At 33.6% G+C, this 27,100-nt stretch overlaps 1 protein-coding gene across 2 annotated transcripts; it reads right to left on the bottom strand.

Moving 5' to 3' along the window:
- Positions 1–252: 252 nt before the first annotated feature.
- Uck (Uridine-cytidine kinase) lies at positions 253–26,505 on the bottom strand. 2 transcript variants are annotated; one of them, XM_072528906.1, is made up of 6 exons: positions 26,311–26,505; positions 26,005–26,261; positions 24,329–24,474; positions 21,500–21,597; positions 17,291–17,339; positions 253–4,037 (listed from the first exon to the last, which is right to left on the bottom strand). In XM_072528906.1, the coding sequence occupies exons 1-6, from the start codon at positions 26,407–26,409 to the stop codon at positions 3,877–3,879; spliced, it is 810 nt and encodes a 269-aa protein (XP_072385007.1). In that variant the 5' UTR covers positions 26,410–26,505; the 3' UTR covers positions 253–3,876. The 2 variants fall into 2 exon arrangements, with proteins under 2 accessions (XP_072385007.1, XP_072385008.1); XM_072528907.1 differs by lacking the exon at positions 253–4,037 and adding an exon at positions 5,980–12,280.
- Between the last annotated feature and the right edge of the window lie 595 nt (positions 26,506–27,100).

Below are 27,100 nucleotides of genomic sequence, written 5' to 3'. Positions count from 1 at the left end.
TATGTACATTTGTATATTTCTACATTGTGAAATGTAACGATCTGTACTTAAAAACTCAAATTTTTAACAGTACCTATAAAATTGTTGCTACTGCGACTCAGTAGAATTACTAAATTAAATAAGAACTGCGTTCAGAATTTTAATAAATGTAGCAATTATGTTTAGTTATGTAAAAATTTAATTACAATATATTCCTTAATATTTAACAGTACGTTAAATGGTCAAATTCCATCAAAAGATATATGTTTTCTAAAAAAATAATTAAATTTCGTCACAAATTACAATTACTGGCAACAGTGGCAAAGCCCATAGTAAGCAGACAACCCCACACTGTAACGGCGTAAGTTCAGAAAGTATTCTCCATCGCTGCCATCAGTCAGCACTCCTTAAATCACATACTGATCTTTTATGGTCGATCAGCTTTTAAGCGAATTTTTTTATGTAAGTTTAGAATTATTTGTTGTAGACCGCAAGTTTGGTTTTAGATTTTTATTGAATAATTTTTCGTGATAAATTCAGATGTGCAGAAGCCTCGTACAACTGCTCAAGCCTCTATGACTAGCGGTAATGAAGTCTGCTGTATTGTATTCGCTCCGTGCGTGACTGACGCGACATCTACCGCATTAATCTGACAGTTTTGGACCTCCAAATTTGAGGTAAAACATATGTTAAATAGATACGAAATTGACAAGTATTAATAATTAGTTTTTTTAATTATATGTTTTTAGTTTATGTACAAAATAAATTTAGTATTAAAAACTGGGTTTCTAAAAATTCATCGACTTTATCTTTTCAACCCCAAACAGAAAAGAAAGAGAAAAATCTAGTATTGGCAAATCAAGTTTTTGCATGTGGAAGAGCTTGTAATTAAAAACAATGATAGTAAAAATTATGATATAAAAGCTAACGTCATCAGGCAAGCTGCAGTTAGCTTGAAGCCTTATGAAATATCATTTAAGGTAAATTATTTAAATTTTTCCTATTTTAATTGCATAAAAATGAAATTATGTGATATTTACTTTTTCATATTAATAGCATGAATCCATCTTTTTCTTTTCTGTAATTTATATGTAATCTTTGGAAAACTATAAAAACTACACTCACTATTTTTGCTATTATTAGCACAATTAAATACGCAACATGTATTTGCACCCATTTTTGATAAAATTTATGCGTAAAAAAATCCAAAAGGTCCAATTTTGTCATATTTCGCCGCTACGCACGCTGGCATCATTTCAAGGTACCCCTACCATAGTCACGCACGGAGCGTATACAAATTTATAAAAATGTGGATTTTCAAATTTTAGTCTTCAAGATACGTGTGTTATATCTGTAGGCAAGTCAGTATTGCTGGTAATTTAAACAAAGTGGAATAAATGTACAAGTTAGTTGAACTGTAGATGCAACTGCAAATAGGAGGTCTCTGACATGTAAATTCCAAGACTGGTTTTTTCTTAACGAACGCCTCTGCGGCAAGAAGAATGAAGGGTGCATGACTAGGAAGCTATGAATCTTTGGTGAGGGTTTACGGAAATGGTTGCGGTGAGGGAGAATATAACGTTCAAAAAGTGACCGATATGATTTTAAAACAGTTGATTACCTATGACGACCATTGCTGACCATGTGGACATTAATAAAGAAACTGTGAGATACATTTTATCTGACAAAAGTGAGTGCTAAGCATGTGTCCAGGCTCATAATAGCGGAACAGGACTTGCATCGTAAAGATATTTGTTCTGACACCCTGGAATGCATCAAAAACGCGTTTTCTCAGACAGTTAATCAATGTTACTATTTAGAGATGTTACGAAGATTCAGAAAAAAATCGCCTGAGAGGCCTGAACTCTGTATAGAGAGCTTCTGATTGTTCCATCACGAAAACGCGCAAGCTCACAACGTGTATTCTGTTAAGGTATATCTGGCCAAAATTAGGTCACAGTCATGAAGTACCCATTATATTTGCCAGATTTGGCACCATGTTACTTCTATCTGTTCTCAAAAACCAAATTTTGCTGGGAAGGAATCCGCTACGAGTCATTAGACGACATAAAATAAAAATCGGCGCAGGTACTCAACAGCGTATGGGACGATGATCTCCAGTATTGCTTTGCACAGTTGAAGGTTTGCATGGAACAATGAATGAATGACTATTGAAAGGAAAAAAATTGTTGGAACCTCACATACGGAAAATACATCACAACTTTGAGCGACCAAACTCAACTGGGATGACTTACTTCAAATCAAAGTCAGACACGTTTTTTCCATCGCAAATGCTGTTGATATGGTTGGCACAATTTTTTTTCGAACCTTAAACGAACTGCTGATTTTTCCCAAATCTACCAAAAGGGCACATGCTTTAGGACCAAACTTGTCGCTCAAAGTTATGTTAAATTTGCTTCTAGTTGATATGGTTTGCAAAGTTTTTTTCCAAATTTTGAACGAAACTGCTGTTTTTTCCAAATCTTTGCATGCTTTAGGACCTAACTTGTCACTAAAAGTTATGATAGAGCTGCTGTTACGTCTGGGCACTTGGGATGACTTCAAATCAAAGTTGAGGAGACGTTTTAAACTGCAAAATGCTTTTCTCACCGGCTAAATTTACTTCTAGATCAATCGGTCGTACTTGATGTGGTTATACGTAAGTTTAGTTTTAGTTTAATTTTCAATGTATATAAAGGTCAAAAATCATTTTTATATATTCTGCAATCTACTCACACAAGGTAAGAGCAATCACGTTTAAAATATTGCTTAAACTAATAGTGGTTGCTTCGTTCTGTAGATTTTTCCTGGATTTAAATTCTTTTCTGATCTTAAGTTCTGGAAATTCAATATGTAAGACAGGTTAACATCCACTTCCGTTCAGCATTAAATTTAATATTATGTAAAAAGCATTGAGTAAATTCAATTTCATGTAAGAAACATTCACGTTCAACATTAATACATGGAATAGTATCACTTCCAGCAGGCAACACCATAAGAAGCAGAATTCATTTATTTAAATACTGACTATTTATGCAGAATTAATTTTGTTATTGTTGTAAAACATAAGCAAATCTTGATTTGCCTATGTTTTTTTGTATAGTAATTAATATGGTAAATTCATTCTCTTTTGTACTATTCTCATGGGATTTCCTCATTGTGTATTTATTATACAGAAAAGAGGGAGCAAGCCGAAGCTATTAAATAAGTAAGGCCAGTGTTCTCTTGCGACACAATTGGCGCCCAACGTTCTCTTGTTGTAAACAGATTGTTAATAAAGTAGTTTAATTCATTCCAATCTTATATTTATTTAGTAGGTACTCTATTGTGGTTTGAGCTCAAACGGAAATCACAGATTACGATCTTCTGTAAAGTATGTGTAAGCGATATTTCCTCTTATAAACATTTAATGAGGCTAACGTGTTATCAAATATTAAGAAATGCGGTATACTATAAAATTCATTTAAGTTCTAAAAATACGGTCTAGTCAATATTGAAGACTAGATATTCAAGTAAAATGAAATGATGCCTCGTGTTGTGTGTTAAATACTAGAGAGGCACAAATTAAATAAATAACTCAAGGGAAACACCTAGAACATTATGTTTTTACTTACTAGGAAGTTTTGTTTAAACTTTAACTTAAATTATAAAAAAAAACTACAATACTTATTTTTGTCGAATTTGTTGTAGTCATATCTTCTAACACTTAGTGTCTGGATTTCAGCGTTACTGAAATCAGCTTCATGGTTATCACGGTTTTAAAATTGCAAAAAAATAGATAAATCTATGTAACTTATTTGTTCAAATTTGAGCTTCTAAATACACTACTAAATCTACACTTAGAATCGAATTGTTGTGTTTACTTTAAAAATTATCTAAGAGTTTTTAAAGCCACACTCAATGCGGTCTTTTGAACAGATGATCTCCGGGATTGTTCTTCTTTGAAGGAGACGATTTTGGAGTGTACACCAGCTTCGGCGGACTCACGTGTCTCTCTTCCGAATTCCTTCCTTTGCTCAGAATGTCCCGTATGTGCTGTACTATCAACTCTATGGCGACTGAAAAACGAAACATATTAAATACGCCCTTCATTTAAAAATAATTTCACATTATTACGTTTAGTCTACAGTACAATACCTGGCCAAGCATTAAAAATTTGCATTTTTTAAAATCAATAATTTTTATCAACATGTATATTATTTTTTCGCATAGCAGCATTTAATATAGTATGGTAATATTATTGTACTATTTTAACGTTGGCAACACCGCCCTATCCGCCATTTCTAGACAGCATTGCGTCCTGTCAACTAGTGTGCATTTTATAACCTCAAATACTGTCTGTGAACATTTGAATTCTAAACGGTTTTGACCTGAAATTTTATGGCCGAGTTGACTGATTTATCCTTTTTATTATTTTTTTTTATATTATAAACATATGCAGTGAAGTTATTGGTATAATTAAGGGTATACACATTTTTAGATGGTGAAAAACGCTGAGCTGTCACCAAAACGAGTAGGCCAGGTATTTGGACTCCTAAAAGCTGGACAAATGTCTCAAAATGAAATAGCAGCAATGGTAGGAGTATCAAGAAGTTCTGTAAGGAATATAAAACAGAAAATTGCGTCTGGAGTCAGTTTGGATCCAAAGCGTAAGGGTCACGGCGGAAGACATCGTTTGACTACTCCTAGGACTGATAGCAAAGTAAGAGATATTTGCCTAGTAAACAGAAACAACTGCGAATACTTACCCAGGAGATAAGAAATGAAGGAATTTGTGTTTCAGAAAGAACAGTTCGTCGGAGACTTATCGAAAAAAAAAACTGGTAGCTAGGACACCAGCTCGAAAGCCAAGGCTTACTCTGGCTATGATAAAGAGACTTTTCGAATGGCCACACAAATATAAAAACTGGACAGTGGAAGACTGGAAAAGGGTATATTTGTTGTTTTGCTTCAATATCAATATTAAAAACTAAAAAACATGAGCATTTCTTAAAATCTTGTTGATTTCAGAAAAAACGAAGTTTGTTAGGAGACGTCCCAACGATAAATATAAGCCCGACTGCATTGTGCCCACCATCAAATACCCACCGTCACTCATGGTCTGATCTGTGATATCCGGCAAATGTACAGGCCGTCTCTACGTGGTGGAAAACACGATGAGACAAGACCAGTACCGGAAAGTACTCGAGACGAGACTTTTGCCACAGCTGCAGGAAGACACATTCAACAATTTGATCCTATCATAGTCTTTTCCTTCTTTAGCAGCTTCTTCCTTTCTTTCTGATCGTTTGGTATCCATTATGCTTGCCGCTTTCTACTTTCCCAATTCTGAGGTAGTTTAATCCTGGAATCTTCAGCTACTACTTCTTGATGGTTATGTGTTCTAGCCTCATTTCGTACAATTGCCTCAACTTTTTCATCTGCTCAGCCTATTTTTCAGCGAATGTAATTGTTCTGACTGTTTTGCTGATATCATACAGTTTTTACCTTTGTGCTGTACCATCTCCTTGTTGCGCTAGCTTCACGTCAGCCTTTAGCTCAGGCATACCATGATAATCGCCGCCTAGAGAGCGAACGACCTACTCGTTTTTTCTTCATCATCATCATTATCATCAACCAGCCTTCTGCGTCCAAAGTTGAACATAGGCCTCCCCGAATTTCTTGCAGTTTTGTCGGTCTTTAGCTTCTTGCAGATAATTCCCAGCGATTCTTTTGACGTCGTCTGTCCATCGGTTCTCCTTGCGGATTAGTAAATAAACGACGAAAGTACTGATATTTTACTGGCAATAGAGCCATCTCCCACTTATGCTATATCCCTCATGGTTCCATACAATACCGGACCAAAGTCAAGCTCAACAGGGTGTTCCCCATATGCTAATTTTTCGAAGCCTCTTCTGTTGTTCTCTTGGTATGGTTTAACTAAATAGTGGGTAAGGACAGTGAGAATCTAGTTAATTTCTTCGGGAACTTCGAAATTTAATGGGAAATAAAACGAGTATGCAATTTTAAATATATTTACCAAATACATTTATCAATCTATACCATTAAATGTTAAACACGATATCCAAAGATAGGTATCAATTATATAGGCATATCTACTTTATTCGACTGGTTTTAAGGTAGCATCATCTCATAATACTCATCATACAAAAATAAAAAATAGTCAAGTGAGAGACAAAGCAATACTATTCAAGTAACTTTGTATAGTCTCTATATGATAAAAGGAATTTGTATAATGATTTAAATAGTTCTGAAAACGTTGGCTACTATGCCTCCATCGAAAAGACATACTAATTTTAATCAGTGAATTAAAATGGGATAAGATTATAGGGGTTATAGGCTCCACCTTTTGACCGAAAAAAAAACCCACCACTCTTCCGAGTGATCCTTAATTTATATATATATATATATATATATATATATATATATATATATATATATATATATATATATATATATATATATTAGACTTTATTCAACAAAAATGCTAGTGGAAAAGCTCATAGACAAAAAATTTAGAGAAATAACCTACACTCAGAAAAAAAACTCTGAACTTCATGAGAAAATCAAATAGACAATATTTATGACTTGTAATAAATTTTGACAATCTGACTAGACAATGACTAGAAACGAATTGATCAAAAGTAGTGAATCGATGTCAAAAACCGCTATTCCGAAAAAAAGTAATACAATGCCAGTACAAAAGCTTCACTTCAATATTTTTGACGTGTGTTTTTGAATCGTCATTTCGTGTTTTTTTCAGTTTTAAAATATTTATGACTCGAAAACGATCAACTTTAAACAAAACTTACAACAGACTAGATCGAAAAATATATTGGCAAATTGTCACGACTACCAACCGATAGGCTACTACAATACGGAGCCTACCATCCTTAAATTTGAGCACTGTATCCAGGAGCAGAAAAGAAGGATTAAAGGACTGGGCATACTTTATGGGAATTGATAAAAGGACTGGAAAAATGCACCTACAGTACTTCGTCTTTGTAGTGACTGGACCATCCAACTGTTCGAAGAACTACAAGTCGTCAAAGCATCTTTTAAGAGTAAATGTCCTGCAACACCGATTTCCTGTCTCTAACTCTAGGTTAGTGGCCCAAAAACAGTTCTTTTGACTAACACTCTCAACGATTACGTCTCAACTTACCGTTGACCAAAGACACTGCACCTTTTGAGCAAGACCTTTGTTTTTAGACCATCGGTTTTGTCTGGTTTGCGATGGCTGTGTTATGATGTTTACTATATCAGTGATACAGAAACAGTTCTGCTCATCTTACCAAAAGACTCTAAATGGAATAAGCTTGCCGTGATGCCAAAAACATGTCTAATAGAAACAGGAATCAAAAATTATGCTCAATGATGAGTTTTGATTTTGCTTATGATCAGCCGATAGCTGTTACAATGTTTATCATATCTCCATTTTGATTTTTCCATACAACTTTTTAGTGTAATCACTTCTACAATATCGAAAACTCCCTTAATATGAGAATACATTATCATTAACGTTACATCAATCCTAGTTGAGCTTTTCCTAGTCACTCTGTATGAATTAAAATATATCTAGGTACCTTAAATCCAGTCAAATGACAATAACAGACCTAAACTATCACAATATTTAACTACACAATATTTTATGTTTCTTTTATTTTATTACATATCTAATATAAAAAAGGGTTGTTGGACATGTAAAACTGTTAAAAAAAATTGACTGTTTGTGCAAAAAACGGCAGTCTTCATTTACCCTAGGAATCGTATTAATGATATTACGGTGTGATGATGTGTGTGTTTCAATGGTGGTTTTGAGATAAAAAAATCATAATTTAAACAATTTTATATGTATTCCAGTCTAGTATCAAGTCTAGTAGGGATCTATGGAGTGAGTAACACCAAGCCACAAGCCACTATCACTTGTCGTACTGCTCATCCATAGGTATATCCGAGGCACCAGCATATTCTCGTTTAAGGAGCATACTATTTAGACTATACTGTTGCATTAGCCTTTTTGTCTGCTGGCCAGGGTTTGAACCATCGATCCAATAGATCATTCACAGTGAGTAAATGCTATTCATTCGCTTGGTCGCTTAACTATCTGGCCGACTCAAACTCGAGTAACTCAAGAGGTTCTGTTGTGGACACACAATAATGTAGCGGTCCCGTGTAAAAATCATTAAAACTGGAAAAATGTCGTAGAATAAGTTTAGGAGTTTAAAAAGTTGAGCTATGCTTATGACAAAGTAAAAATAGCCTAATATAGAGAAGGTTTAAAGTATATGAGTAGAAAACGAATGAAGTATTACAGATAGAAATCAAAAGCAAAACCTATACTGTGGCGAAAAAATAAAACTATACTACGTTCATTTCCAAGATAAGCTCGAGAACACATCTATCGGTGGGCGTGTCATGTCGTGGCAGCTTGTCATTGGTTAGAAATTAATTTCTAACCAATGACAAGCTGCGATGAAACGACACATCCACCGATAGACGTGTTCTCGATCTTATCTTGGGAATGAGTGTAGTATAGAAAAAACATAAGATAAGGAAGTCATTGTTTTGATTTAGCAAAAAAGGGAATAGAGGTAATGGATTTTGACAAGAGCTATGAGTCATGCCGATGTAGTACACAAGTTTGCCTGTTATTTACAAGGTCCTGTCAAAATCCATTTCCCATAAATAAATAGAGAATTTGACAGATCTCAGATATATACAAAGCGTGCAATTTCGCTTTGGCCGTAATAAACGCAAATCAAAAAGGAAAAGCATGGCAACGATGACAGAAAAGACTGTCTCGCCCTGAGAGAAAAGGGCATCTCACTATCTTAACCAGTCAAAAACCTCTTCGTATCTCAAGGTCAGAGACAAAGTGGATTTTAGCAGCCTGTTAACACCCATCTAAAAATGAACATAGCATTCAATCGAACTAGTCATTTATATATATGAAGAAAACATATGGATAAACTCCATTTTTTTCTCAGAAAAAAGTCTCAGAAATTAAAAATATATTAATTTATAACATTTATAAACAGAAAAGTACCAAGCTCAGGCGACATCTCAGCGGAATTGTCGAAGAATTGCAGTATTAAGTGCGATTAGCAGAATATATGGTAAACCTTCGAAAAATTGTTCCGGAAAAAAGATCAAATCCAAAACTTCACAATCCAGAAATAACTTCATAATGCTAGCAGGAAGAGGTTATATTGGTAGCGCAACACAACATGTAAATAAGCAACACTGACAGACCCTCTGCTTCTTTTTGGCTCTTTTCAATCGGGGCAGAGCGAGGGTTGCAAGTATGTCAAGGAATAAAAGATGGCCTGATGCCAAAGGGAAGAGAGCTTATAGCGCCCAAATGGATACGTACAGGCACATGCAAGGTGTCACGTGATAGGGTTTAGCGAAAATGTCACTTTCTGTACCAAATGTGAAGTATAATGACATAATGTCAGGACAAATGTCACCTCTCACGTAAAATTCACGTTTTAAGTCCTGTAAACGTCAAATTATACATCAAAAACGTCAAGTATTAATCAAAACTACACGTATTATGTCAAAAACGTGAAAATTTGTGACATTCAACGTGGAACTTTGACATAATACGTGACATTTGATGTGGAACGTGACATATTAGGAGGAAAATGACCTTTGACATCACATCGTCTCTACCACTACATCGCATACGTTGCAGTCGGTCAGAGATGCATGCTATTCCTTTTTTATCACCTGACGTTTGTAAGTCCCTGTGTATATTAACGACTGGTAGTCTATTTGAACCTCCACCTAACAAGTCCTTTTGAGCCTGTTGTGTTATGTGTATTGAGCCTCGCCAGCCTCACTGTATTTAAAAAAAGTAGCTTAATACATCTGAAAGGCCAATCCTCGAGCGAGTGTCGATCCAACAAAATCGCAGGGCTATCAAAGCTGGAGATCCCAGCGTAAATTTGATGTGTTTTTTTACATAATCAAAAGTGTGATATATTGTATCTTAAAAATATGTTGTAAAACTTGTAGGTATATATTTATTATCTTTATTATTAGATACAAAAGTTGTAAAACGGAGATTGCCGCTAAATTTTTGTTTTGTAAAAAATAAAATTCTTAGACTATTTCGCAAGTCTACAGATTTTCAATAGTAAATTTGATGTATACATTAGCAAACAAATTACTAAATTGTTAGGTGTCGGCCTGATATGTACAAATACCATCCTCCACCGTTGTCTTAAGTTGGCGGTCATTACGATAATTCAAATTTTAATCTATTCTCCCTGTTTCCGAATAAAATTTTAAATGATTTACTTAATATAGTTTTATGAGGGATTTGTGTACAGTTTCATATAACTGCCAAAAATAATACAAAATTATTAATTAATAATTGAAAATGCCACAAATGCGAGGGTCGTTTGACGTTTATCTAGTCTTCGATAGATGTCATTATACGAGAACCACTTGCTTTCGACATTGACATCTGTCATTCAAAGCATGGCGTTTTTCAAAATTTCAAGCAAAAATAACAGTTTGGTTTTGGTATGCGTCGAATACAAGCAACTATTGTGTATGTTTTTTGGAAAGGTCAAAAAATGAATGTCTTTTAATTATTAAATAGGGAAAAGCGTGTAAGCTTAATATAAGGATCACAAGGCCCGGAATTAGGGCAGGTCAAAGGGGCCACGTGTCCCAGGCGGAAGATTTTATAGACAGTAAAAGTTAAAAAGAAAAAAAATAAATTATTTAAATTTTTTAAAATAATAATACCATCATCAATATTACTTAACTATTTGCTTTGTTGTACAATTTATCAGGTTTATTATACTGACATTATACACCAAATTAGTATCTTGAGTCTGAAGTGGAGTGTTATACTCTTTTGCCTACTACTGATATAAATAAGTATCTTAAGCTTGCTACTGTTGAGGCTCAGAATTTTTCAGAGCTTTGAATAATATGTATTCTTTCAAACGTCCGAAGACAGTTTGCGCTCTGGACCTCTGGACGCCTCGTAACCTCAAAAACAGACCACAACATCCAAAAATTTAGTAAATTGATCCCCAAAAATGGTAGTTTGATAGTACGAACTCTTGCTAAAATCTCAGAAATAAACAAAGAAAGTCTCAGTCGTGTTTTGCCTGAATCATTGAGCCTGCGGGAATTTTGGACAAATTCGTTTTGTAAAAACAAAAGGAATCAAAATCATTGGATCATTAACCTCATACATCCAAACTGAACCTCAGTGATTGATGTCCTAAAATAAAATCGAAGATTATAGGGACAATATTTGACAGTGTGAATTCAGTGGCAGCAAAATCAACTAAAGTTCCCGAGAAGCACTGGACAAACTTTAGTTATGTAATTGGTGATGAAAGGTGTTGTCGTATAATATAGTCCAGTTTTGTAACTTCCACACCTTGTAACATGAAACACAACGCTGTCTTTTAATTTTCAATGAATCATATTAGAATGATTATGAACATGTCAATTTGATCAATCAGTGGGAAAAGACGACGAATATTCATCTAACACGGCCGAAACCACCAAATGGCGTATACTATGCAACTCTATTGCGCAGTTTCGACGATTTGAGGAAAAAAATGCAATGGTTTGTCTTGCAGAAAAATAACGTTCGTCAATGCAACGGAACCACTCACAAATCAACTGTTTCACACCCAAATTATACCAATTAGGATACAAATTTACACAATACCACCGTATTCACCAGATTTAACACCTTGTGACTATTTGCTGTTTCAAAATTAAAAATTGTTGTAAAAGCATTTTATATCGATTATTCGGCGAAAATGCTGAAGAATAAATGAGATAAATGAAAAAACATGTGTTTTCCTACTAAGACTAGATCACTCTCAAATGACCCTCGTATATAAAGATTCCATAAAAACTTAAGTATGTAGTAAAAAGAATACTTTGTAATAACGCACCCCAATACTCAGGATCTTTAAAATTTTAAAAATAAATGCTTGATATAGAATAGGAATAAAAATAGTAAAGGAATCTACAGCGATAGCAAAATAATAATCGTTATACGTCACAGATCCAATAACGTCATACACCCGCCTTATGCCGGTAAATTCGAAATATAACAAGGAAAATATGACAAACAACGATATTCGCTTTACTCTGACTGTAGTATAAAGGTAGTACTAAATTATTAGCAGATAAAAACGCTTTTCTTATAGTCGCTCGGGAGTTGTGGTCCTTTGATGAAACCCGTTTGTGTTTGGTCGGTGGTTCCCATGTAAAATGTCTCTGATGTGCTGAACTATCAGGTCAATAGCCACTGCAACAAAATTTTCAAATCAATTCTAGCGTTACGTCACAGCGGTATGTCTCAGAAAAAAAATGAACATGACACTTTTTTTGATATCGTATTTATTGTTTAAAATAATCGACATTTTGAAGAAGTAATATCATATTTATTGTGAACAATTAATCTTTGTTAACTTTATGGCTGTCAACCGGTAAGACATTCACAAATGCACGCCCAAGGCTTATTTATTTATAACTCCTGTGGTTTAAAAAGGTGACAAATGACATTTTAAAATAAGCCCATTAGAACTTACATAAAGGTTATGTAAAAAAGTTTTCTCTTGTCACAAATAAACGAAATCTTTTTTGTGTTAATTCCTGTGGATTACCGAGCTGACAAATGACATTTGACAATTGATGTGGATTAGGCTGATGTAACGATCATAGGTTTTGATCCTCTTGTCATGTTTGTCCTCATAATTACAAAATTCTGTGAGTCCGTACGTTTTAATTTCAAATAATGTCAGTAAAGGTATCGAAATGGTATGAGAGAAATTAACTTTCACAATAAATATAGTATTATTTCGCACAAAAAGTTTTAAATTTGTTATTACAAAGAAATGTTTCACACAATTAACCTCTTTCTCAATAAAAAACTGGAAATACTTTGAAAATAGAATAGTCATTAAACAAGAAATCTTAATAATAGTTAGTATTTATATACAAAAGTCAGTTGTTACAAATTTAATAATGCTCTGAGACATATCCGTTCCATACAGCTAATGTATAACAAGCATACAACCATGCGATTTCACTATGTAATATTTACAAAAAGTATGCCAAAGTACGTAACATGTGGTCATTCGTAAAGTAAATGAAATTGCAGTGACTATTACCTTTCACCAAAAGCTTATCGAAAAAACAATGATGTGTAGGTTTTCACGCTGTGTGTTTATGGTACATTGTATTTCTGGCGTCTAGGCCGTGGTCTGGAATTATTCCTCCTGACGTTTTGTCTGTAGCTGAGGCAGACATTTTTGAAGATGATGACACGTTGGTCAGAGATGCTACAGTTACCAAAAAACCGCTTTAAACAATGTCAGCTAGCAGGTATTTGTGCACGCGAAAAGTTCCAAACTGTGGCCAAGAAGCCCTGAATACAATGTATCCTTACATGTATAGGATTATTATTATATATTATATACAGTGCTAATCAAAAGTCCGTTCCCCCTTTGTATCTTTTGAACGGTTATACTTATAATAGTAGAATTTGGAGGGAGGTAATAACCAAACTTAGGCTTCTTAACTACTCATAACAAGTGACGTAATAGTGACAGATGACGTTGCAGCGCCACTCTGGTAAGTAATTTTAAATGGGACCTTATGGCAAGTGATACCTCGTGTGAAATGTATTGAAAATACCTATTCAACCATACTAATTTTACTTGTGTTTAAGCTCATTTTGATTAATAAATTAAATAAATACTAAAATTGTAGTTTCGTATTTAATTAATAAATATTAAAACCTCCGCCGCTGGTTACTTGTCAAAAAGTTGACGTTTTTCAATTCTCTAATTGTTTTTACGTCAACGTCAACTTTTTGACAATTAACCAGAGGCGAACGTTAGAATATTTATTAATTAAATGCCAAACTACAATTATTTTAATATACCTATTCATAATTTTGATTGGATTTAAGATGATTTTTACGAATAAATTAAATAAATACTAAAATTCTAGTTTGGCGTTTAATTAATAAAAATTCTAACGTCCGCCTTTGGTCATTTGTCAAAAAAGTTGACGTTTGTCAATTCTCTATTTCTGTTTCTGCTTAATTTATTCAATTCAAGTTTAGTCAAGTTATTTTTAGTTAGTTGTTCTTAGTTAATATTCAGTTTAATTATTGTTTAACGAGACGTTTAAATTTTACAAAGGCAGAATGGTACGTACTGTAGCCGACAAAGTAGCAGCTGTGTTAATAATTGGTGAATGTGGAAATAATTTCCATGCAGCGGAACGTCTTTTTAATGAGAGATACCCCGATCGTCCTACATCGAGAGCTTTTGAGGAAGCTTCTTCGGAAGTTTAAACAAACAGGTAGTGTTCAAGATGTCAAACGATCTGGTCGACCAAAAATTAGTGATAACAAAAAAATTGACATAATTTTAGAAATGGTAGTGAACCCTTCTTCTTTTATAGCCCAAGTTGCATCTCTCTATGGAATCAGTCAAAAGACAGTACACCGAGTGTTGGCTGAAAAAAAATTTCATCCATACAAATTAAAAATACTTTTTCTCTCAATGGAAATGTTAACACCCACAATGTGAGGTATTGGAGTGACACAAATCCTCACGTCATTCGTGAAACACATACTCAATTTCCAAAAAAAATAAATGTTTGGGCAGGTATTTTCTGAAAAACAAGAAGGAATACTTGTGAACGGTGAAGTCATCAATAATTTGCGATATGCGGACGATACAGTACTCCTAGCTTCTAGTCAAGAAGATCTGCAAACACTACTTGATAGTGTCGTTGAGAGTTGTAGGGAGGCAGGTCTGGATCTGAACATACGGAAAACCAAAATACTCGTAATAAGTAAACAACAGCATATAAAACCGTCTATATATGTAAATAATACCAAACTTGAGCAAGTTGATAAAATCGTTTACCTTAGACAGCAATTAAATTCTAACGCCGAAAATCACGGCGAAATTAGATCTAGGATAGAGCAGGCTAGAGCGGCTTTTAGAAGGATGTCCAAGGTGTTATGTAACAGAGACCTAAAATTGGCATTGTGGATCCGCCTACTCCGCTGCTACGTGTTCTTGGTCTTACTTTATGACATGGCTTTAGGACATGGTTAACCGGTGAAGTGTATCTGGAGATGTTACAAAATGCAATTGAACCGCTAATACTTGAAATTCTGGAGGATAATCCGGATGAATTCGGCAACTTGGAAATAACGTTTCAACAAGATGGTGCTCCTGCACACCATTATGGTGCAGAAAGACGTTACCTAGATGATGAATATCGTGGTAGATGGATTGGACGACGAGGTACGATAGAATGGCCAGCTCGGTCACCGGACCTCACACCATTAGATTTTTTTTGTGAGATACTTCAAATCCAAAGTTTACCCTACAGCACCCGACAATATTAACATTTTGAAACAAAGGATTGTTGAAGAATGTACGGCAATTTCACACGACACATTTGAACAAGTACGGCAAGAGTTTAGAAATAGGATGCATTACTGTCAGGAAGTAGATGGAGCACATTTTGAACACTTACTATAAGAACTGGTTGTTAAATATTTATTAATTAAATGAGAAGAAGCTACAATTTTAGTAGTTATTTAATGTATTCATCAAAATGAGCTTAAACTCAAATAAAATTAGTATGGTTGAATAGGTATTTTCAATACCTTTCAAACGAGGTATCACTTGCTATAAGGTCCCATTTAAAATTATCTGTCACACTGGCGCTGTAACGTCATCTGTCACTATTACTTCACCAGTTATGACTAGTTGAGAAGCCTACGTCTGTTTATTACCTCCCTCCAAATTTCACTATTATAACAATAACCGTTCAAAAGATACGAGAGGGAACGGACTTTTGACTAGCACTGTATATATGTATCCCTACATATGAAGTAGAAATAGTAAACGATCACTTAGACCAGGGCGGATATGTAAAAAAACGACTAAATTTGGATGTGAGAGGTGGCATTCGGCCACCCCAAAACAGATTCGCCCTGTTCTTACTATCTTTACTATACATATATGTCTGCATCCACAGGTCAGTTATTATAGATAATTATTGAGTAATGATTCAGATTTTATCTAAGTCAGTGTTTATGTAGATTTCTTTCTTGTTCTCGGTTCTCTCGGTTCCAAGTTTTATATTAAGTTTTCGTTGTGGAAAATTTAAATAGCCACAGCACCTGGGCTTTTGTAGAAGTAGTGGATAGATGCACCCTTCATGACTCAAAAATTGTCTTGCAAAATCTGGAAGAGCTACAATCCAGATAACGGCTTTATAATCTCCATCTATTCAAGACTCCGTAGTCACAAAGATAAACTATAATAGAGGAATTTACTGGAGATTAACAAACAAACTGGAAGATCTAGGTTACATAACCAGGAAATTGAGATAGTGGTGTAATCAATCTGTGTATCTGGGCTGCACAATTGGCTGTAACGATGATATAAAGCTCGTAATGGCTACAATATGCTCAGTAACATGTTTACGAATGTAACGAATATTTTTATTGTTGAACGCGTTCTATGGGTTTTACTTCACAATTCAGAACACCTAACACTTGCTTCTCCAACATAACTAGTGTCACTGACAAATTGATCTGCTATGGAATAAGTCCATGATTCTTCTTCAGAAATGTCAGATGTTGGTGCATATGTCTGAATAAAATTGACGTTAGTTGGATCGACGTCGATTCAGTTGTAGCAAAATTAATGAATCTTCTCGTTGACAATGATGCCCATATCGTTATAACGGCTGTTGTCGTCATTATCTACATAAGACACTTAATGACCCCTACTTGGACTTGATTTATTGCTATCGAGTTTCACTAAGCGCTATAATTACGATGACGATGATGTGGAACATGAATCTTAATAACTCTACAAAATACTAAAAAAATTCATCCCAATTCTCGTTACTACCGAATGCCTACCGCTGCCATAAATAAATAAATCCTCATAAACAATTAATATGCATCAATAACTGTTTAAGACCTTAAAACAAACTCATAAATACCATACTAACAATACTGTTACATTGTGAAATATCTTAAAATAAATTATATTGATCCGACTCCAACCACCTCTAAACATAATTTTTTCCCTTTTCAATGAATTTTCCCGTACTATTATGATACTCGTATTCGACAAGTACGAAGAAATTTATTCTGTCATGCATATTTTTCGAACTTTCATTATGTGTACACAAAAAATAGATTAAAGGCATTTATCATTCAAAATTAAAGCACAGTCAGTTTATAAATAATGAAAGTAGTACTCACCACTATTATCAGCACCTCTGGGGATAATTACGTCGGCAAACTTTTTGGTCTATAAAAATATTGGTAATCAGTATATGTGCAAATTGCGTAGGAATACAAATTAAATCATTTTTATTATGGACGATACATAATTATCTATAGTAGAAACCACAGTTAGAATGCAGTGCAGGTAAGATAAGCAATATATTTCTTACGGGAGAACGGCCGACCACGTTGCCGGTTTGCACCGAGCGGCGCACCAGGACCGGATTTAAGAATTATAGCACTGGAATATATGCGCACCCAACAATTGCCTGCGCTTGTATAAAAGACTATCATTATTGTTTCAACTAAAGCATGATTCAATCATCGATGTATTAATAAGAGAGTTACGTTGTCGAACTAAACAATAATATGAAGAAAAATACTGTAAAAAAAGTAAAATATATCAAAAACTCATTGTCGATAGCTTAACTATATTTATCAATTTTCCATTGTAAACACATTCTTTGGGAAATAAAGATCCTTATAAAGTCATTAGGAGAAGCGAATCTGTTTTAATCCCCATTGTCCACGCAAAACAAACATGTCTTTGTCAATTTTCGTACTGGCTATTAGACCAAAAACTTGTTGGCAAAAGTTATGAAAGCTCAGTTCTATTTCATTTTCGCAGGCGGATGAAATTACCTACATCGTGAAGCCGTTGCCAGTATCTGTCATGAATTTCAAACAAGGTATGATTCTTAATGTGCAAGTAAAACGTGTGGTGTTAAATATATTGAACTATCATCTGCACTTAAAAAATGGTGACAGCATATTACTGTGGAAAAAGTTTCGAAAATGTGCGGTGTGAGTGTTAGCAAAATTTATGACATCCACGAAGAGGCCCAGCAAGGCGAACTGACACCAGTACAAAAAAGAAAGAAAAACAGTTTCCAGTCCAATTCACGTGAGAATACTTACGATGAGGGAGTGAAATCTAGAATAAGGACAATCGTCCATGATTTTTTTTTTTTTGAAAACATACCACCAATCGTCGACAGCATAATGAACAGAGTGCAGGATGATGAGAACCTACCAGCTTTTTCAAAAACCATATTTCGTAGGCTACTAAGTGACATGGGTTTAGAATATGGTAAAACAGGTCGAGATTCGGTAATGGAAAGAACAGATATATCCTGGAGACACAAGTACCTCAGACAAATAAAAATATTGAAGGAGGAGGATAATGTAAACCTTGTTTATACCGATGAGTCTTGGATTAATGTCGGTACTTCAGTCAAAAAGAAATGGAGGGACACAACGATCAAGAATCCACGAGATGCCTTCATAAAAGGGCTCTCTACTAGACTAAAAGCTCCAGCCCAAAGAGGTCCACGGTTTGTTCTTCTTCATGCTGGAAGCGAAACTGGTCTTGTGGCATGGGCCGAATTAACTTTCTTGGTCAAGAAGGGAACCGCTGATTACCACGACGAAATGTATGGGGATCTATATGAAGAATGGTTTTTAAAAGACGTTAATTCCAAACTTGCCGAAAGACAAACAAAACGTTGTAGTTTTGGATAACGCATCATACCACTACCGCAAATTTGATTTCCCGAAAAAATTAAGGATTGGCTAATCGAAAAGAACATTGTCTTCGAGGAAGTTTACCTAAAAAGTGAATTACTGGATATTACAGCCGCATTTAGAGACGAGTAGGACGAGTACAAAATTGAAACAATTGCGGAAAAATATGGCGTTACAATTTTGAGACTGCCGCCTTACCATTGCAAGCTGAACTCGATTGAGATGGTGTGTAGTCAAGTGAAAAGGTATGTGGCTCCAAACAATATCGATTTTAAAGAAAAAACGGTAGAACGGTTGATAAAAGAAGCTTACCAGCGCGTATCTAAAGAGAAGTGGCATAATTATGTGATGGAAAAATGTTTGCGGTGCACAATTTGCAGGAAGATATTGAACCGGTGATAACTAATATAGGAGATGATTCAGAGGATGAGGACGACTTAGATATGGATTGCGATTAGTATTAATTAACGAGAAATATGTCAGATTTATTGCTCGTTTGTTTTTTTAGTACTGTACGTAAAGTACATTTCAGTTATGATTTTCTTGTGTATTTTATGTATATACAGATAACGACATTGTTTTTTTGACCATAGGAATTAAGATTTATTGCAATTCCATCTACAGAGTATATTTATTATAATGCTCTAAAACTAATTTTTTGGTTGTTTTAGCCTTAATAGCAATACAAATAAATAAGTAAGCAAATAAGTAATATGCTTTATTGTCACTGAAAATTGTACAAATTTTATGGATAAAGTTTATAACAATAAGACAAGAAAGAAGAAAAAAAATCAGAATAAGAATCGTTTGTACTTTAAAATAAAAAAAAACAATAAAATTCTTCCAAACTTAAACATAAAAAATACTACATAATTAAGAACCTACAAACTTCGTAAAATGTACCTAACAAAAAATAAAAATTAGGAAAGCAGATTAATGAATTAAGGGCTCAAATATTCCACCTCCTTGTGCTAAACAGTAACTAAATCTGCCATACAGATTTCTCCTCATATTTTGGAGTAGGTCTGATGTAATGCTTGCAGAGAAATGAAGTATTTTTGCCCTTAATTCGACTAGGTCTGCGGCCCTTTCAAACTGATGCCTATAAATGTTTTCTTTGAGAAAACCCCAAAAAAAAATCGTTTGGCGATAAGTCACAGGATCTAGCGGGCCATTTAATTGTACCACGTGTACTTATCAGTCAGTCAGGAAACGTTTGATTGAGGAAGTCAATAGTTGCTCTAGAGTTGTGAGCCGAACACCCATCTTGTTGGAAATAAACCTCTTGAAAATTAACGGGAAGGCGTCGAACTACTGGAATAATCTCATTCTGTAAAAGTTGTAAATATTTGGGCCCGTTATCGATAAAAAATGGACCGACAATATAGCCCCCTAACATCCCAGTCCAAACATTTAACTTTTACGGATGCTGCGTTCGCACTGCAACACTGAGGTGCTTATTTTTCCGAAAATAATACCTTGCAACGGATGGATTGTGTTATTTATGTAATGAAAATAAAGATTCGTCAGAAAATAAAATATTTTTTAAAAAGTGTACATTTTCATTCTGTTTATCTAACATAAACTCAAAAAACTCCATCCGCCTAAAGTTATCTTCCGGAAACAGTTCTTGTGTTGGTTGTATCTTAAAACAGTGATACCCATTCCTTTTGAGAACTCGCTCGACAGTTCGATCATTCACGTTAACTTCCCTAGCAATTTGTACACTATTGCAGGGTTCACTAGCTTCCACAAAAGCACAAATATCAATATCCCTGTTTTGACGCTCTTCATCGACAACTACCTTCATGACACTTTTTACAACTGTTTACACATCCCGAAGTTTGAAAATGTTTAATGGTATTTTTAACTGTTGTAACACTTGGTGAAGGTCTATTTTCGAAGGCAACAATAAATAAATAATTACTTCGCGTATCGAATGACCCTGAAAGTACCATGTTAAAAGTTGCACTTTTTCTTGGACGGTATACAACGTAATAGGCATTTTATTAATTATTTGTTTATTCTTTCAGAACTTCGTTTGAAATTTTTATTGTCAATGTGACAATTACGACAATTCGTACCGGGTATAGGGTAAACTACTTACATTTTTTTTGTATATATGTATATAAGTATTTACGAGGTATTAGATATTTTATATATACAGGCATTTTTTATAGAATTAATTTCTTGAGACCAAAAAATGTAGTTCATTATCTGATGATGATAAAAAAGAGCATGATAATGAAGAGACTTTTACCAATTCTGCTGAAGGAGAGATAAATAACAATACAATGATATTTTATTATAACTTCTGGGTTATATTAGTTTTGTAAATTCTTTATTGGAAATTGAGACACAAAAACGATAGTCACTGTGAACATTTTGTTAAGTAAAAGTTTATTTTGTATTTAAAATTAATAATACTGATTCTTAACTGCAATTTATTAATTTACCTAAATATATGAATTAATAATAATTATTATTGTAATCTTCCTTTTTCATTCTTTATAATTCCCTACATTCCCTACTCTCCCGACAATACGGCAACACTATGCAAATGGAAAACGTCAATTTGGATGACGCGTCACTATTTAAGAATAAATGACCGATATCTACTAGTTACTGTTAGTTTAAAAAAAGATCAAAAAGAATACTTACAGGTGAACAAAATTCTTCAAATGCAGGTTTTACGAAGTTCATATATTGATTAAGTACTTGCTCCAGGTCACGTCCTCTTTCATTTATATCACGCGGAACTAGAAAGGAACACAATAAATACCGTACCTAAATAATTTACAAAAAAAATTGAATAAGGCAGTAATCCTCAACCACCGCTTCTACCGCACCTATATTGAAATGTGTAACAGCTAGTACCTTCAATAAATACAGCAAACGTCAATTTACAATACAATTGTTTTTTTTTACACAAGTCTTTTTATCGAAAAATAAAACACTAAAACTTTCGCTTTCAAAACTTCCACAAAATTTATTATAATTTATTATGCTGTTTATGCGTTTACACTTTATAGTCCTCAACTGAATAAGTTGAGGAGGGGAGAACTGTTTGTCAGTTGGTCATTCAGAATTATTTATGTCTGTATTTTTTAATTTGTTAATTTCCATAGATCCTAATAAAGATAGCTTAGAGCCTTTATTTTGAATGTGAAGAATTTTAAATTCGTCATTAAAAGAATGATGTAGAAGGTGAAGTGCTTATGTAGAATCTGTTTTTCTATTATTAAAAGCCCTTTTTATGTTCTGCTATTCGTTTATTAAAATTTCTACCAGTTTGGCCGATATAAGTTTTTGGGAAGTCGCCACATTTAAGTTTGTATACACCACTGTGTAAGTGCTTATTATTTTGGCTCTTGTTTTTCTTAATATATTTGCCTAAGTTTTTGTTTGTTCTGAAGGCTGGTGCTATTCTTGCTACTCTTGAAGCTGTTCTCGGCTTTCTAAAACCCAATACTTCAGTCAAAATATTGCTTAAACTGCCCAGTATGCTTCTACTAAATCTTTTTCAATCACTCGATGATTTTCCAATATGATATCCTGTATGTTTTCTACGATTTCTGCTATTGTTGCTGTTTTTAGATGTCCTTGATGTGAATCGTCATCAAGGCTTGTCAATAACCAAAACTTATTGAACGCCACTGAATAAACACTGAGTTTCTATTTTGTAATAACCCACAATATCTTAATGCTTCATATAATACATATCAACTATGTCAAATCTAAGAGGCAGATATGCATTGGCCTACGAGATTATTCATTTCACCTGATATTTAATGCATGAGAGGATAGTTAATACAAAGGATGGATGGCAAAAAGGATTCGTATTATGTATTATTAATTCCATCAGGTGATTAACTTAATCATTAACATCTCATACAATTAAGTAAGCTGGTCATACTGTAGCCAATTGGTTTATCATCCATTCATACATCTCATTTTCCATCTCTGGTACATAGTTTCAGAATCCACCCATTCGAGGATTCTGGAACTATGTACCAGTTGAACAAAAGTGTATACCATCTGTGATCTAATCACAAACAGTCTTGCAAGATATAGTTGACTGTTTCAGGTCCTCTGCTACAGAGTCTGCAGCTTAAGTATCCATGAAACAGTCCCATTGTATGCATGTGTTCCTTAACTGGTGCATGTCCAGTAAAAAAGCCTGATATAACTCTGAGCTGATTCCTGAATGAGTAAAATGATTTGTCAAATGCGTCTATCTAATGCGTAGGCGTACATTCTTAGTTTTAGGAGGTTGGCTATGATTCAGGGGTCCGTATCCATTTTTTGATTACTTTACACAGGGTAAAGGTCACAGAAAAAAATCAGCATTTGTCCCCTAGCTAACACTACATGAGCTAGATTGAACAAGCGGCTAAAGTATCCTACATCTCGTGGCCAATACACAATCGCATACATATTATTTTACAACATCTAAAACTGACAAAAACAATAATTCACTCCCAAATACGAAGACATGTTGTTTATTTTACCCTTAAATTATGAATTGGTTTGAAAAGATTGTAAACAGTTATAAAGAAGTAAAAAACTTCAAAATTTGTATATTGGTATATAACACATTTAATTGAAAACTTGTTAAAAGCGTCATCCAAAATTTGTAGATACATAACGTTTTCGATCTAGCTCAGATCATCCTCAGTGCCTTCTTTTGGTACTTGTAGCTAACACATTGCAGTTGAGACATCAATACATGGTTTTACATATTTAAATTTAAATTATAATGCGACCCTAGGTCGATGACAATGTTTGAAGATATTAATACTTAAAGAGCAACATGTTTCAACGACACAGACCAACTGAGCTGGTCTGTGCCGTTTTAACTGACACGAACCACATGTTCAAGTCGAGCAAAGAAACATGTTGCTCTTTAAGTATTAATATCTTCAAACATTGTCATCAACCTAGGGTCGCATTATATATTTAAATTTAAATATGTAAAACCATATATTGATGTCTCCACTGTAATTTTAGTGTTAGCTACAAGTACCAAAAGAAGGCACTGAGGATGATCTGAGCTAGATTGAAAACGTTATGTATCTACAAATTTTGGACGACACTTTTAACAAGTTTTTGATTAAATGTTTTTATACCAACATACAAATTTTGAAGTTTTTTACTTCTGTATAAGTTTTTTAACTATGATATACAGCCATAGTATACATATAGTATAGTATACAGGATTTTCCCATTAATTTTTTTCTTTTAAACATTGTCAAATATTTCGGTTAACAAACCAATAAACCGAACATATATAGGGGGTATCAAAATACATTGACATTTATTACATTCCAATAGTTTCTCCAATACTATTTGACATTTGCTGCAATAATAGTTTTTTTGTTATTAAAAATTTACAGTAATAAAAAGGTGGTCGAGTCACTGTATACTGTATAAATCAATACTATTTCCTAATAGTCAAGAATTATCTGTAAAAGTTAAATAATACCTTACCTCTTCTAGCTAACCTGGTGTCTGAATCTGTATCTACAAAAAGTTTCATGTGGAATAGTTTTCTAACTTCTGGAAAATAAAACACTAAAATGCCTTCGAAAAGAACTACATCTGCCGGATATATGGTTAAAATCTCGTCTTTGCTCCTGGAAAATGAAAAAGAACATTTAACAAATATCAAAAAGACTTTCCAGACAAATTACTCTCTGATACTGGTGACATATATCAATGTCTATTTAAAAAAAAAACGTTTAAAAACAGAACTGTAAGTAGTGTTTATATGAAAAAGAAGAACTGCAAAAAATTTCTGAAGCTGTTCCACTTTTATCATTACTTTCAAAGAAATAAATGATATTCTACTTTCCAAGAAACTGTTAAGCTGCTGGAGGTATTAGTGACTACACCTATGTCAACATCTGAAGCTGAAAGATGCTTCTCTATGTTGAAAATGATAAAAACTTTTTTTAACACAACTTGATGAAAGAAGAAAGACAAGTGCATTGGGAACGTTATCAGCTGAAAAAGTGTTTCTCAACAACATTGAAGACTTTAATAAATGAGTTATTGAATGTTTTGCTAGAAAACAGAACAAAGATTAGATTTCAAATATGTTTTAACAGTGCAAATTTTCATTTTAATAAAAACTTTTGAAGCACCATAAATACTGCTTGACGAAAATTCTGGTAAATTTTTATTATTGTTTATGATTTAAAAATACTAAGTGTGCACATTCCCCTTAAAATTTTTTATATTTTGTTAGTCTTGTTCATGTTATTGGTTTGTTATGACATAATATTGTTTTTCCTTGTCTTATTTTCATAATTCTTTATCCATGTAGTCACCTAATTATACATAAATGTTAATTGTAATGAAAAAGTGCTGAAAAAACAAAAAAAATCTTTTTCATCCAGTAGATACCTGCCGCCCCAGAGGACAACAGGTGCATGCCGTGGAATCAATACTACTTAAATGGATGAGTGGAATGACAAAAAAAGATAAAATTCAGAATCAAAAAATATTAATGAAAGTCTATATATGGCACTAATGGATGCCAAAATATGGTATCTACTGAGTATTAAAATACACAAAAAGGACATTCATTTGTTGGGCTTTTTCCATAGTAAATTTCACTGATTTTTAAATGTGTATTCAAAAAATTTGCCTGAATATTCCAGTACATGTGGACTTACAGATAAATTGTTTGTTTATTTGGAAAGAAGCACTGGATAACACACAATGTTAACACCTGTACTGTGAGTACAGCAATATATTTATATTTGATGAGTTGAAAGGTGAAAACTATTTATATCTATAGACATTGTTTTATGATATATTTATACTACATAGAACAATTCAGAAACAATTTGAATTCCTATATGATAAAATTCAACTGATTTAACTAAGCAAAAAGCAAACATAATAAGTATTGCATTAGATTCCATTGCAGGAGAACATAATAAATTAACAAATGCAATGTTAGAATAATTATTGTACATAACAAATATTTATTCAACAAAATTGACCTCTGATATTTGGAGCAAATGAACAAGTATGTTATTTATTTGAACTTTTTTATCTTAAATGGTTAGATAATGAAACAGCATCTTTCCTATGTCAACAAATGAAAATGCCTATACTTAATGACTCTTATTGTTACAGAATTTAAAAACACTTACAAGGAATGATTCCTATAGTCATAAGTGGGTATCTGAACCATTTTACCAGCCAAAATATCAACCAAAACTTCATACATTAGGGTTTCATTAAAAGCATCTGGATGATCAAAATTAAACTGCCCCTTTTCAGCTTTAATAATTTCCGATGGGCTCAGTTCTCTATAAAAACTATCTTGAGATATACACACTACTTGTCTCTGCTTCTGGTCAACTTCAACTTGGTCCAGTTTTTCCATTATTCTCTTACATACTGTACTCTGTAAATAAAAATATTTATTTTTGATCAAAAATAAAAATCGATATTACCTTTCCGCTGGCTGTACCACCGGCAACTCCTATTAGAAAGGGCGTTTTCAGATCAGACCCGTTAACTTTATGCTCACCGTTTAATTTTACGGCACTCATGATTTAAAAAATATAAAATAGATGACTATTTTAAAAACTTCGTGTTATTTTAAAAAGATCGCATGGTATTGTCACTGTCAGCACCTGTCAGCAAAGACGTTCAGTACATAGCCCTCTGGTAAGGTAAGTCCCATAGAATGATTTGGGAAAGAGTTTTTAGCGCCTAATGCGGACGGGCCGAAACTAATTTCATTTGGCGGCAAATTAAAAAGGTATGTTCTGAAATATAGTCATAAAATAAAAAAATAAAAACTTATTCTACATCAAAAAATATATTCTCTGTCCAAAAATATAATATCAGACAGAGAGTATACATTATGTTTTTATTTATTATTTTATGACCATATCTGTTTTCCATTACATTAACAAACTGAAGTCCCAAAAACAACAAAATAAAACACAGATATTTGTGACACTTGTTTATTTGTATATTTTTCTTTGGTAAAGTATTGGCCACAAATATCCTCCTCCTCATTCTTTAAGCTCTTGTTAGGGTGGGGGTGGGGACACTCTAAATATTGTTATTGTAGATTGCTGTCTGCATTGGCTGTACCAGATGAAAAACTTCCACCAATCTTCATAGCCTGTTGGAGATCTTTCTATTGATAAACAAATATAGATGCCTCTATCTTCAGTAGTACTGGTTTGTTATAAGTTCCATACCTTCTAAAATACTCTTCTTTAAAGGACC

Source organism: Diabrotica undecimpunctata, chromosome 4, assembly GCF_040954645.1.
Source record: "Diabrotica undecimpunctata isolate CICGRU chromosome 4, icDiaUnde3, whole genome shotgun sequence".
NCBI lineage: Eukaryota > Metazoa > Arthropoda > Insecta > Coleoptera > Chrysomelidae > Diabrotica > Diabrotica undecimpunctata.
This window is presented reverse-complemented; position numbering and strand designations above follow the sequence as displayed.